The sequence below is a fragment of the Esox lucius genome, chromosome 25, assembly GCF_011004845.1.
Source record: "Esox lucius isolate fEsoLuc1 chromosome 25, fEsoLuc1.pri, whole genome shotgun sequence".
Taxonomy (NCBI): Eukaryota; Metazoa; Chordata; class Actinopteri; order Esociformes; family Esocidae; genus Esox; species Esox lucius.
Window position 1 is genome coordinate 13,621,695 of NC_047593.1, and position 13,671 is coordinate 13,635,365.

Genomic DNA, 13,671 nt, shown 5'->3' on the forward strand with positions numbered 1-13,671 from the left:
TGTCTGCCCTGGCCACCTTCCGGCCCGGCCCGACTCACTGTCACTGTCAACACCACACAGGCCACATGTCAACATAACAAGGACAGAAAAGAGAGGGAGAGGCCCTTACACACTGGCTAGTTCTGTGTGTGTGTGTACTTTTGAGGTGAATGTAGAGTTGTGTGGGTTTAGGGGTCAGTCCTAAAGGCACTGGGGCGATATTGCAAACTGTAGAGACCATATCAAGGCTGAAACGGGGATCAACCAGTTGAAATCTGCCACTTACACTACATTGAAGCACTACATAACCTGTTTAGCATTTTGTCAATTAACTGAAATGTACCACTCCATGCTGCCACTAGGGGGTGACGTGGAGTTTCTCTCTTGGGCCTCATGTCAAATGACCTGCATGTGAAATAGTGGATGCATATTGAAAATGCATTTCTTTCTTATCAGTAGACATTTGGGTGTACACCTCTGCGTACAACTTAGGCCATAGTGAAAGTCTGAAGAAAGAGATCTATCTCTGGCTGAAGCACTGGCTGCACTACCTAGGATCCACAGAAAAATTACCCATCAACCTCCATGAACAATGCAGAGGAATTGGGTTTCCTACTCATGTCATGGTGCTCCAATGTTTTGTACCATCAGGCTTCATGCCATTTATCTTGGTATGGTTGTTACCATCTTATTCTTTTTTTGATTAGTCATTGAACTTCCCAGTTTGCATACTTCGAAATAACTGCGGTGGAAACACCAATTCTTTGTTTCTAATGAATTTTTTAAAATAGTTTTAAGTGTGGGTGCATTTGTATATGTTAGACCTCCATCATACACCCCCCCCCCCCCCCCTCCACTGCCTCTTACGTCCGCTCAAAGGCTAATGAAACATTGAACTCATTTTGTCTCTCCCTGTCCCTTTCTCACATCACATTCTTCCTCTTTCCCTCCTCCCTTGTTGCTTTTCAACATCATTCTGTCTGCCTATTCTGTATCTTCCTCTCCTTTGCCATTCCCTTTCTTTTTGGTCTGTTTGCCTCCAATACATCCTCGTTACTTGCTTTTCTTTCTCCCTCTCTCACTCCCTCTATCACACGCTAAATGTCTCTCAGTAGAATGCCGCCATAGGGTCAGCACCACGCACGCGCACATGCACAGGCTCACGCACACCTCCACTGGTCTTACCCTCCTCTCATAATCATTTACTAGGCCCCAGTCCAGGCCCTCAGCACCCACTACAGCCCACCATGAATAACCCAGCAGTGAGATGTTCTGTCGGAAGACCTGCCCTGTGCCACAGGGTGTCTAGCCAATCACCGGCCCAGAGAGAACGGGCTGAAATGGCCCTGGCCCATATTGATTTAATTGCCTTGGTTTATTTGTGGCATCCTAATTATTGACTGGAGCTGAGTTTAATGGGCCTGGCTTTATGAACATGTGGAAATGACTGCATGGGCTTCGGCTTCCTAAATGGCATCTTTTAAGTGCCCTACTTTTGACCGGGAAGCATGGGCGATAGGGTGTAGCGTGGCATTTGAGACACAGCCGTGGGCTTCAGTCTGTAGTTTGTTTGGGCCATAACAAATTGCTCCCCGTCCCTCCCCAGACCATCATTCACACTCACTTTAAAGTTACATTCCGTGATTCATTCGAGAACCAATAAACAACAGTAGCCTTGTTGAATTGAAATGACCACTGAAAAGAGTCCCGGATCAAAGAATGTAGCTTTAAACCTCGCCTTAACTCTCCTGACGGCTGAAAAATGTTTAAGAAGTTGTTGGCACAGGGCCCTTTACGATGGCCATCTGGGACAACGTCCTGGTTTAGTGGAGTGGCGTGTTGGTAGCTGGCAGCGTATCGGCCCGTAATATTTACCTTTAATTACTGTCGGGGGAGTTGTTCAGTTTTTATAGGCATCGCATTGTGTCAACCAAGGGTCCATTAACACAAGATGAACGTAATAGCTTTACTGTGCTCAGTACGTCTGGACCTGTACTTCAACCGAGACCTCTCAGACAACAATGCTACAACCGAGACTCAGCGGTTTGACGCTGCCACAGGCACCCCCACAAATATGCAAACGCGTACGATGCTGTACGTCACTTTCGCCATAGTATGGGAGCACCTGGCAGAGCCGGCTCTAGCTTTTTGGGGGCCCCAAACAATTTGATTTGGGGGGCCACCTCTCCCCTAGCAGTCGGGGGGCTCCCTTGCAGCTGAAAGCTACCGCTTATGTCGCTTACGCCTAGAACAAAGCCCTGGCACCTGGGCCTGTGCAGAGGTGAGTTTCAAACTGCTAATATATGATCGCTCTGAGGCCAGTGGAGGTTTACCCAGAAATCACCCCATGTTGCTTTTAAGTACTTTTAAACGTTGTTGTGGTTCGATGTCGACTATGCCATTAAAAACAAACCCCCGTAGTTTATACTGCCGCTAATGTGCAGTGGAACCCCTCCCGAACGCCAAATACCCATTGACCAATCTACCACATTGTTCTTCTCTAACTTTTGTTTGTTGTCGAAGCTGGCACCACGGTGGCAGATATCGTCGGTAATTACTCTGCGTTTGGTCATTACTATGCATGAAGGACCAGGAACAGGGATGAGCCCCAGTGTTGTTCCTTTGCAGAGAAGCCAGTCTAATTAAGCCTTGTTTAATGATTGGGCTAATTAAATCAGTAGTGACTGTGTTGGGTTCCGTGGGAAATGGGTGTATTTTGAGCCATTGTACTGTAATGTAAATGTGTCACTGGGAGGATGGGAGGGGGCCCTGGGGAACCTGGGAGAAGATGGTGGGAATGGGGAGAGAGAAGGGGCTTATGTGATGAGGAGAGACCAAAGTGCACTGTGACCTTCCCCTCTGTGTGTAATGCTACGGAATATACTGGGATCAAAGTGAATGTAGTTTATTAATAAACAAGATATTGTGATCAAAGTTTCTGCAAAGTTGTTGCAAAGCAAATTCAACAATTTCTCAGTGGTATGGCAAAATCTCAAAATTGCTAAAAATATGGAGTGCATGCCATTGCTATTTCCCTTTTTCGAATCTAATCCCATTTTGGCAAAAAATGCTTTAATTGTTCTGCCGATCTCTTCAAATTGGCGGGCGCGACTGGTCATTAGGAGCAGGTGTGGCACAGCCCCACCTGTTGTCAACAGGAAGAACTGCAACAAAATTATTTTTATTTCTCAAAGATTACTTCCTATCATTTATTATGTATGAATATAGCATCTTCATAAAGTGCATATCATTTGTGTTAGGATTTTATTTCATGTTCTCTGGACCCTGCCTTGCTGCTTCAGACTGCGTTCCGCCGATTCGAGTTCGCAGTAGTAGGCCATAGGCTAAGCGTGAATTTGGGGCTAGCCCCTCTCTCACAACGTGTGGAAATATTAACATGCATGCTCAGAATGTTAGTGTGATCTCAATGTAGATCACACAAATTTGATGCCAAGTGGGGCTGACAGCCGGTAGCCCCACTACAGCGTAATTTCGTATTTCAGACCTGATTGGCTGTCTGTCTGGTGCCAAACATTAGTCGGCAAGAAGAGCGAGGGGGGGTAGATTGTCTTAGCTAGCTTATCGGATCATAACATATTAAACTGTGTGGAAAATGTGAAACCGCACTGCGGGGGCACGATGAGTCAGTGGACTCACTATGGCCTGAATCCTGGAATATTCAGATGCATTTTCGAGACTGTGTGTGAGGGCGATTAGAGACTTCAGAGGCACTATGACGCTCAGCCCATCTTGAAAGGGATATCTAGCACTGTACAAAACGAACTGTTAGACTGTATGTATGAAGTGTACAGGGAGGGGATGGCCAAGCAAGTGGACGAGACATCATTTGTTGCCGTACAGGCAGATGAGACATCTGATGTCTCCTGTAAATCACAAATGATGGTTGTGTTGCGATACATGTTGCCTGATAATACAGTGACAGAGAGGTTTTGGGAGTTTGTGGAAGTAAAAGATAAAACTGGACTCGGCCTCTCTAATAGCATCAAGGGTGTGCTGGAACCACTGAAGCTGGGAGAAAAGCTGATCGCTCAGACTTATGATGGTGCGGCTGTAATGAGTGGAATCGTCCGAGTGGTACAGACGCTAAAGAAAGAGACATACCCACATGCCCATTTTGTTCACTGCTATGCTCACCAGCTGAACCTGACTTTGCAGCAACTTTGTTCAGCAAGGATGAGCATCCTGAAGGTGTTTTTTTGCAGATTTAACTGCTTTTTTCTCTGGCGCTCCAAAACGTGTTGCGGCACTTGCTGAGGCAACACAGAGACGCATTACAAGGCCTCCCGCTGTACGACGGAACTTTAAAAGTAGAACTGTCAATGCAGTTTGGGAAAACCGCGCTGCGCTGCTCCTGTGTATGGAGGACATTCGCACACAACCAGGATGGGATGAGGCCATCCTGGTTGTGTGCCAGGATGGCCTCAGGCATACGTCCTGTCAAAAAAACTCTGGGGCTGAGCCTCTCTGCAGCTGCTGGATTTTTTTTTGTCCTTATGCCAGAAGTTGATGTTTTATACATTACTCTACAAAAACGGATCATCGATGCACCTGGGATTAGCTCACCCATTTCAAGGAGAATGTCCAGAATATGCGGAAGCAAACTGATGAATGGGCTGCCACTGTTCACGATGGAACAGACGAGCCAGGCCGACGAGTAACCAACACAGCGCCGGTGATGAAGGAGGCATGCGACATAGTCATCTCCCAGGTGGAGCAGAGGTTTTCACAAAGTGACCACATGATTGCTGCCGTGCTGGTTGACAGCTCGCTCTTCCCACAATTTGTCCTGTCATTCCCTACATCTGAGCTTGACTGTGTGGTGAAGTCTGAGCTGATCATACTGAGCTTCACACTGGTAAGATGGCTCTGTCTCTGTTAAGATCCATCCATGAGAACAACCTAGAGGAGGCTTTTGCTGAGACTGTCATAACACCTATGACGACATCCGAGTCAGAGAGGAACTTTTCCACCTTGAAGAGGGTAAAAACCTTCACTCGCAATACCATGGGACAGCCATGACTCAACGCATTGGCCATGTTGTCCATCGGAAGCCAGCTGATTCAGCAGCTACATGACTTCATTCCCAAAGTCATCAAAAAGTTTGCCCAGAGGAAAACCGCCGTGCCACCTTTCTCTTCAAGTGAGCCCTCAGCCTTGCTGAGTGAAAGCATATTTTATCATCCTGCCTTTGTGGTGCTGGTCCGTGCATTGCTAATATTTTTGTGCTGGATCGATTTATATAGAAGGTGCAGAGTGACAGTGTGTCAAGCCTTATCTGTTAAGGTTGTTGTCGTAGAATGGAGAGAGGAGTGTGAGAGAAAAGGAGAGCAATTACACAATAAGGTCTCTCTCTCCCTCCAGTATGTGTACTACAACACCTGGTAGAAGCAAGCTACTCTGTCGTAAAGTGTTTTGTGGAGCCTCGCTGTTTGTTGATGTGTTAAATAAACACATCAGTAGCAAGAGGGAGTTTTGTAGCTTTACTGGTATGTATCCTATATTTTGAAATGGTTTGTGCCCCCCCAATTTTTACATATAAAAACGCCACTGCAAAACAAGTCACACTCCAGCCACACTCCAGGCATACTGTACTCTAGTCATACTCCAGGCTCATACACCAGCTCCCTCCATTTTCTGGCCATATTCCATCAATTCGGCGGCCAACTCCAGCTATACTCCAGGCCAGCTACCAGTTTTGAATGAGATTGTATTATTCTTAAATATTTTCACCTGTTATTTGGCAAAGTTTCCCCCACTCAACTGTTATTGCCACATCTTTAAAGACACCAGTAATTGGCGACCCCAAACCTACATATTTTTGGAGCCTCTCCTGAAGACTATAGTTGGTTTCTGCCAACAGGTATTTCTGGGGGTGGGGGGTGTGCGCGCATCCTGTTGTAGTGGATGTAACCTTTACTATATTTACACCTCGATTGTGTCTGTGATGATCACCTCATTTCCACTCTTAATGAGTAAAAAAAAAAAAAGACCCGCCATAGCATTCCTGTAGCGTTTAATCTGGGTTGTATTTAGGTCAGGTCTAACAACGCAGGTTCTACAGACCTGATGATGTTTCCCAACAACATATCAACAAAAAAAAGAAAGATGGGAGAGATTTTTAATTACAGTATCTATGGCCCCCAGTGTCCAATTCCCTTTCATATCAGTCTCCCAGGGCCCCTATAGGGGAGAACTGAGAGGAACACAGCAAAGAGAGAGAGAGAGCTGTAATTAAGAAGGAGAAGAAGAATAGACTTTGGTGATTATAATTTTTTTTGTATATTTTTACTCACCTGCCGAGGAGTTTTTATTGAGTTTTTTTTTTTTTTCTCTGCATGTGACATATTCATTATCAGGATAATCGAATGCAGACTTCTTTTAGAGGGTCCTGGGCGCTTCTATGTTGTTTTATTTATTTTTTATTTTTTTTTATTCCCCGTCTGATAACTTTGATTTCAAACAAAAGTGAGCAGATCAAAGATCAGAAAGCGTTTTCCCTGTGATCATAAGGAGTAGACGTTCTCCTCTCCTGTGCTCGGCGCCTTCCCTTCCCCACGGTGGCCTAGATTGGAGGCTGCTCAACAGCGCTTAGCTAGGGACCGCGGAACGTATTGCACCAGACAGTGATGCGCGGAACGTATTGCACCAGACAGTGATGCGCGGAACGTATTGCACCAGACAGTGATGCGCGGAACGTATTGCACCAGACAGTGATGCGCGCGGGGCGCCGTCTCTGCGGGGGTACGCGCGGGGCGCCGTCTCTGCGGGGGTACGCGCGGGGCGCCGTCTCTGCGGGGGTACGCGCGGGGCGCCGTCTCTGCGGGGGTACGCGCGGGGCGCGGTGCCTTGAGAGACATTTTGACGATGAGAACGTTTGTTGAGCAGTTTGACGTGTCAAAAGGTCCCGCCCATTGACAGGTACGTGGCGTTGGCAGCGTTGCCACTCGCTCTCCGTTTCTCTGTCTGTCCTCTCTCTCTCTCGCCCCCTCCTTACTCCCCTCCCTCCATCTGGATGTCCGCACTGACCCTGCGGATCTCTCCTCGCTCCTCCCTGTTCCGCGGGAGAACAAAAGGTGTGTGAATGATGGGCCGGTTAAGGGAGGTGTTGGGTACCTAATGACGTCTAAGGAACAATAGGAGGCTCTGTGTTGTGCCGGGGACGGCTCCTTGCCTCCAGCTGTACCGGGGGCGCTGGAATACCACAGTCATTTAATTGGACCTGTAAAACCACCTTTCTGTCGCGCCCTCGGCACCCTCCGTTTTTCTGTTTCTCAGCACGCACGCACACTTTGGATGTGGGTAGCTTAGTGCGTCAGTGCTAAAACACCGGGGCGTGCTAATGAAAACGTATCCAGACAATGGGTCCGGTCTGCGGGGCCTGTTGAATAGTAATGCGGGCTGTAGCTTAGCGCTAGCGCCGGGCCGCCCTCCGGGGGTCCCTGTAAAGCAGTGGTTAGATGGTAATGTCAGGCCCTAACGCTCCCTCTGGTACCATTATAGAGTCAGGCAGAGGCACAGGTGTGTGTGTGTGTGCGTGCGTGCAAGCGAGCGGCTCCAGGGCCATTGTGCGCTCGTGTCCCAGGTAGCGAGATGTTCGTTTGATCTCTCTGTCTGTCCCAGTGCACAGAGCTGCTTTTTGTGAGTGGAGGTAACCAAGGCCCTTGTGAGCGCAGCATACGGAGGGCTCATTTGTGGATAGGGAAAGTTAAGTCTTGTCATCGATGACTGGCGCCCAAATACACTGGGCCACATTATAAATATCCTTCTGGTAATGGGCTCTCTCTCTCTGGTCTCACTGCCTGCTGCTGTGGCTTCCGCTGCCTCTCCGACAGTGCGTGGACTTGGGTTATTTGCTCAGTTAGTGGCTGTAAGTGTACAGTGCTTCGTTGATTAGATCGGGGGGGACGAACTGATAGGTGTGTCCGGTCTCCTCCTACTCAGGAGCGGAGGAGGCGGCTCCCGAGGAGCACCGATTTTTGTTTCATTCACTCGGCAGTGGGATGTTGTCCTTCTGGTCGGCGCGCACGCACTCTTAGACACACACACACACACACACACACACAATGAGACAAACACACACACTGCTCAACCCACAGGGCCCTCTTCACTGTTCCTGTTCCCTCTAATGAAGAGAGGTGCGCGCGATGTTAGATATGCAGCCTGGGTGTGTGACTATGTTGCTTGCCCAAAAAGCCATGTCAGATCACTTCCTGGTTGACTGATGAAGTGACGAGCTACTTATTAGTGTAATCTGTTTTCTAATCTATGTAAAAGATGTATTTTATAATGTCGCTACACGTTCTACACTATGATGCCTGCTGCTGATGGGAACGCGTGTGTTTGTGATGCGTCTTCCTTGGACCGACAGATTTCCATCAAGTCATTGTGTCTGTTCTGAGAGGAAAAACTAAATTAGCCTGAATGCAGAGGTGATGAGCGCCACCATCTCCCTCCCCGCCCCAAACCCTCTCTCACCCACAGCACGGAAACATAGACAGATACACTCAAACTACTCCCCCCGCCCCCCCGTCCTAACACGGGCTGCAGTTGTACGCAAGCGGGAGGTGCCGTGCTCAGCTTTTCTAACCAAGCTGAAGAAAATCCTCAAGTAACCTACATACTGTCCAGATGAACTTCTTTATTGCAAACTAATACGTTTTCAGGAAAAGCTTCGTGGGTAGCGCTGAAGACGAAACAAGTCCCTTCATTTCAGAAGTTTAAAAGTCCTGAGGCCCCAGTTCTGCCCAACCCCTTCTCCCCAATGTTCCACGATTACAACAAACAGGACGTCTGAAAAGATGCCAGATGTGGGGGAAAAAATACACTTCTTAAACAGTTCCGTGTTGTTGTCTTCTCTCCTCCCTTTCTCTGTACCTCCCCTCCCCGCCACCCCCAACCCCCTCTGCCATTTATCTCTCCCTGTCTCTCTCTCTCTCTCTCTCTCTCTCTTGCCCCTTCACTTCTCCTCCTCTCCCTCCCATCACAGATCCCCTCTGCTGCTCTCTTAATGGAGGTGCTGCGAGTGAAGATGAAGGAGAGTAAAGTGCTGACAGAAGAGCTGGCCGTGATCACAACAGCAGTCAGCGAAAACGGCTGACTCCCACTCCGGGGCTGAGGCTGGGAAAAACTGTCATCCTCCCCTCCTGCCTGTTTCCATCCCTCCTTCATGCCCGGGCCTCTCTGTCTCAGTGGGGGCTGATCTCACCGAGTCGAGCTGGAGTGGTGTGCGCGCGTGCATGCGGAACGTGTGTGTGTGTGTGCGTGCGTGCGTGAATTGCCTCCATGCTGCGCTTCCAGAACCAATATTTAGGAGAAAAGCACTGTCGACTCACTCCGAGCCACTCGCTCACGCAGCGGTCTTCGGCCGGCCTTGGTAAATGAGCCTCCAACATCTGGGCTAGTGGTTAGCGCTCTCCATTTGCCTTCCTGGGCCCTTTAGCGTCAGGCTAATTTACAGCACAGAGAAAAAGGTCCCCCCCCCCCCCCCCCACACACACACACACACACTCCTAAAGTCATCCTGGCGTGATGATATGACAAAGGTTTTAACTTAAAGTTAGACATGGCTATTTTATTTTTTTTATGTATTTTTATTTCTTGGGTTACTTATTGTGGATGTCCAGGACCCCAGGTTGCAGGTCTGGGGTCTTACCCCATCACTTGACACCCTGACAAAGACAAAATGAACCGAGTGCTGTTACTGTCACCCCTCTTAGGACATTGAATACCGTCCCAGGATTCAGTGACCGAATGGGATATCAGAGAGAATATTTTTGTGGTTTGGTGTTAGGATTTTTCTTTTCAGAATACGATTAGATGTTTGTGTGTTCAGTTCGAAATGCCCTTTGTACTAGGTCATTATGATTTGAAATTTGAACTTTGCCAATTGTTGTATTTATACACTGGGGTATTCAAGACTGTTTTTGTCACATTAAAAATGAATCGTTTTCTTAGTGGTTTATGTGCGGCACTGTTGTCATGCCCAGAATTGACTGTTGCGTCAGGGGTTTGAAGTGTTAATGTAGAATAAAGAAAATGCATTCATCTAATATTAATTAATCCAAGTTAGTCATTGAAATCCAAATCTATTTTACCAGAGAGCCGTAAATCTGTAGTCTTATCGTTACGCTATGTTCCAGTGTTGTTTACAGCCTAGCACCGCCAAGAAGTTCCTCTGGCCGGGCGGGGGTGGGGCTCCCAGATGATTGACAGGCGACTGGCAGGCCATCAGCATGGTTTCCGATGGTAACAAGCGACCACCGCTGGTGACTTCATTAACGAGGTTCTGCGGTGTAACCCAATGGGGTGCGTGCGGGGGCGCATACACACACACACACAGCCCAGTTGTGGAGGGAGCAGTCCCACCCTTGACATACCTCTCCATCCTTTTATGTTCCTCCTCTAAGATCTCCTCTTTAATGTTTCCTTGTGAATATCAAGCGGTGGCGCGGCTCTGGTCTGGTCTGTCCTTGAGCCAGAGTCCACCAGCGGAGACCGCACACTTCTTCTCTCTAATCTGTCCTTCTGCTCCTCTCATCCCTTTGTTAGCCCTTAACACAGCGCCTCTCTCTCTCTCTCTCTCCACAAATTAACAACCTTATGTAAAAAATCAGACGTTCAGGAATTAACAAAAAAATAATTTGACTTTTTATCTCACACCCTCCCCCGTTCCAAATGTATGCTAATGATGTCGTTTTTTCCTTTATCTTTCTATAATAAAGGGCGGATTAGCCCAGGACTGTGTCTCCAGCAACTCTGGGACCAATTTATCTGCCATCCAGGAGAGCACAAGGCCCCAGTGGTTAATTACCGTTCATTAACATAGTTTGCATCTCCCCCCCCCCCCCCCCCGTCCAATACCCAGGAGCGAGCTATTGTCAATATTTGTTCCATATAAAATTGTGGTTGGTTTCTCTCCCCAGTCACTGTCCTCTGGCGTAATACTGCTAATGACAAACATTAATAACTCTGAGAAATCCAGCATGCAGTGGGGCTACAAGAGCCGAGTGAAAAGGGGCGGGGGCGGGGGGGGATGGGTAGCGGCAAATTAGCACTGAGCCCCGCTTTCATTTCGGTCTCTCTCTCCCCGTATTTGTCTGTGAAAGGCGTAAGTGATAGTCAACACGTTTGTTTTAAATCCGGCCTGACTTGGCACTGTGTCTGTTTCTGTGACACTTTCTGACGACTACCCAGGAACCTCCTGGGTTTAATTAACCTGTCCTTGGCTCTGGTCCTCTCGCCACCCGCCAGGCAAAGATGTTAAGAGACCCTGAACACACCCTTCACACACCCGCTCCCCCCATTTCTCTATCTATAGGAATGGACAATGTGAGCTAAACAATTCATTTTTCTTCTCCTACTCTTTCCGTCTCTTTCTCCCCTCTACTTGCTCTCTGCCTCTCTCTCCGGTCCTCCCCTTGCCTTGCTCTCTCTGTCTCTCTGTGTACGTCTTACTCCCCCCTTTCTCTGGCTTTTGTAGAACTCTCATTAAGGAGAGCTCCCTGAGGAGAATAACTTTGATCAGTAGTTCCAAATGCAAAGTTCTCCCTTTCCCCGGTCTTTCTGGGGTTTTTCCACCTCTCGACGTGATTAGCTCAGTAGCATTTTTTTGTTCTTTTTTTAATCCACCTGTCCCGTTTTTGTCTTCTCCTTTTTTTTTTGTTTTGTTCCAGCAGAGCTTTCCTCCGAGGTTTTATCTCTCCCAAAGAGAATAAGGGTCAGGAGTTGACTAGGAGGGCGATCAATGATGGTGAGGTGGGGGGGCAGTGTCTTGGGGGCGCCCGTGTCGTACGTCACCTGGGTGGTGGGGGGGGCAGCAGAGTACAAAGGCGGAGGCTGGATCTCAGCTGCCAGTCGCCACCGCCTCCAGCCAATGCACAATTAGCCTGCCTCTCCCGCCCCTCGGCTCAACAACCACGTAGCCGCGAACCAGGAGCCCGAGAACAGCAGCCTCCGGTGGGTTGGCTGCCTTCTCCTCTTCCGTTTCCCTGACACAGTTTCTCTCACAGTGCCACCCCCCCCCCCCCCCTCGACTGCTCTCACAACCCAGAGCTGCCAAGCACAAGGATATGGCCCGGCTTTGATATCGCAGTCAACGGTGCTTGTCTCTTATACGACACTCAGCCAAATGCACGGCCAAATCTATAATGCGCCATGTGTATTCTGCCTCTGGAGTTCTCGTGTGAAATGCCAGAGAGACAAGGTCTCTTTTTCAGTCGGTTTGGGTCACAGTTCCATTAAAAGCATCACTCCCTCACGATCACCAGTGGCGCTTTTCCCGCATTTCAAGTGTGTAGCTCCCCAATGATCCAATCTCTGATCTCCAATATGCCCCTATTAACTCTGTTGCGTCTTTACGTGAGGACAGGTTACAGAAAAGTCAACATGGAAATATCGTTGGATATGTTAACGCTATTGACATTAGGACCAGTTCCTAAAAGTTTTGATATCAGGTACAAAATCCCATTTTCTCTCTCCGTGGGGAACCATGAGGCACCGAGAACCGCGTCTTCCGCCTGGTTCTGTGGTGAATAACGGGGCCAGTTCAGCAGTCTCTCCTCTCCCCGGGAGCTCAGTCAAAAGGCAGGCCACGGCTTTAGAGTGGCAGGGGCTGAGCAGGGCTTAGTCCAGCCACGGGAGTGAACATGAGATGGAATGGATGGATGGAAGCACAAAGCCTCCAGTGGCTCAGGGTCCTTGGGGAAGAGGGCTGTGGGACCCTCCATTCAACGGCAGTCTCCTATTCCGCCCTGAGCTCCTTTATATCACGGAACATCAGAACTCCGCTCCGACTCCCCTGTGGCGATGGCGGGTTTAGCAGGCGCAGCGTTTGTGTCCGTGGATAAAAACGCCTCTTTTTGAGCTGTCTCCCCTGGGTAGTGGTCGGCGGCAGACTTGCTGAAGTGCTGCGTCGCCGAGCTGCGACGTCCACTCGAGCAGGGATGGTGATCGGGACACTTCGTTTCATCAGGCGTAATTAACCTTTCCCCATCTGCTCGGGAGGGTTCGAGATTAGGGCTTGTACAGTAAATTGACTTATCAGCTACTTCTACCTGTGATTCACAGTCGAAATGTATGTTTTCTTTTGTGGGGGGACGGGACTGGGGGGGTGATCTCTTACTGAACTTGAACGTGAATGTGTTCTGGATACTGGGTATTCAGTGATTAAGGCTTAAATCGCTGGACAAACCAGTGTCTTACTCATGGGCGCACACACACACACAAACCAATATCCTTGCTACTTAGGTCTTCATTGATCTTAACTGTTAGAGAGAGCCTGTTTTGTGCCGTCTGTCTACTCGGTGTGCAGTCCACACCTTGGTTTGGGTTGAAGCACCTCAAGACAACGGCCCCACCTTCGCTAACTTTTCAAAAGCCCTCATTAGTGAACGGCTGAAGTTATTGTTGCAGGGGCCTAACGAGTATCGGTGCCAGGCTCGTCAGGTAATCATGTTAATGAATTCAGACCCGCGTCTTTCACTCAGTTTCTATTTTTCTCCCTTTCTTTGGCTCAGTGGCTGGCGAGGAACGTGAGGAGCCCGAACAACAAAGGAGTGTTTGTTTGCATAATATTAGTGCGTGTGTGCGTGCGCACGCGCGCAAACACACACTGTGGGCCGACCGCGGGACTGACTGGAGGCTCCCTGCGAACACAGGTGGAGCAGCCTAGCA

The 13,671-nt window shown here is 48.8% G+C and overlaps 1 protein-coding gene across 2 annotated transcripts in view; it reads left to right on the plus strand.

Annotated features, from left to right (window-relative positions):
* The window catches only part of cntln (centlein, centrosomal protein), an 88,100-nt gene extending 78,030 nt beyond the window's left edge, over window positions 1-10,070 (plus strand). The window contains exon 28 of one of the 2 annotated variants that reach the window (XM_034291239.1): window positions 8,987-10,070. In XM_034291239.1, the coding sequence (XP_034147130.1) occupies window positions 8,987-9,097 (111 nt within the window). In that variant the 3' untranslated portion in view covers window positions 9,098-10,070. The remainder of the gene's footprint in view (window positions 1-8,986) is intronic. The other variant, XM_034291240.1, reaches the window with a different exon arrangement.
* Window positions 10,071-13,671: the final 3,601 nt, after the last annotated feature.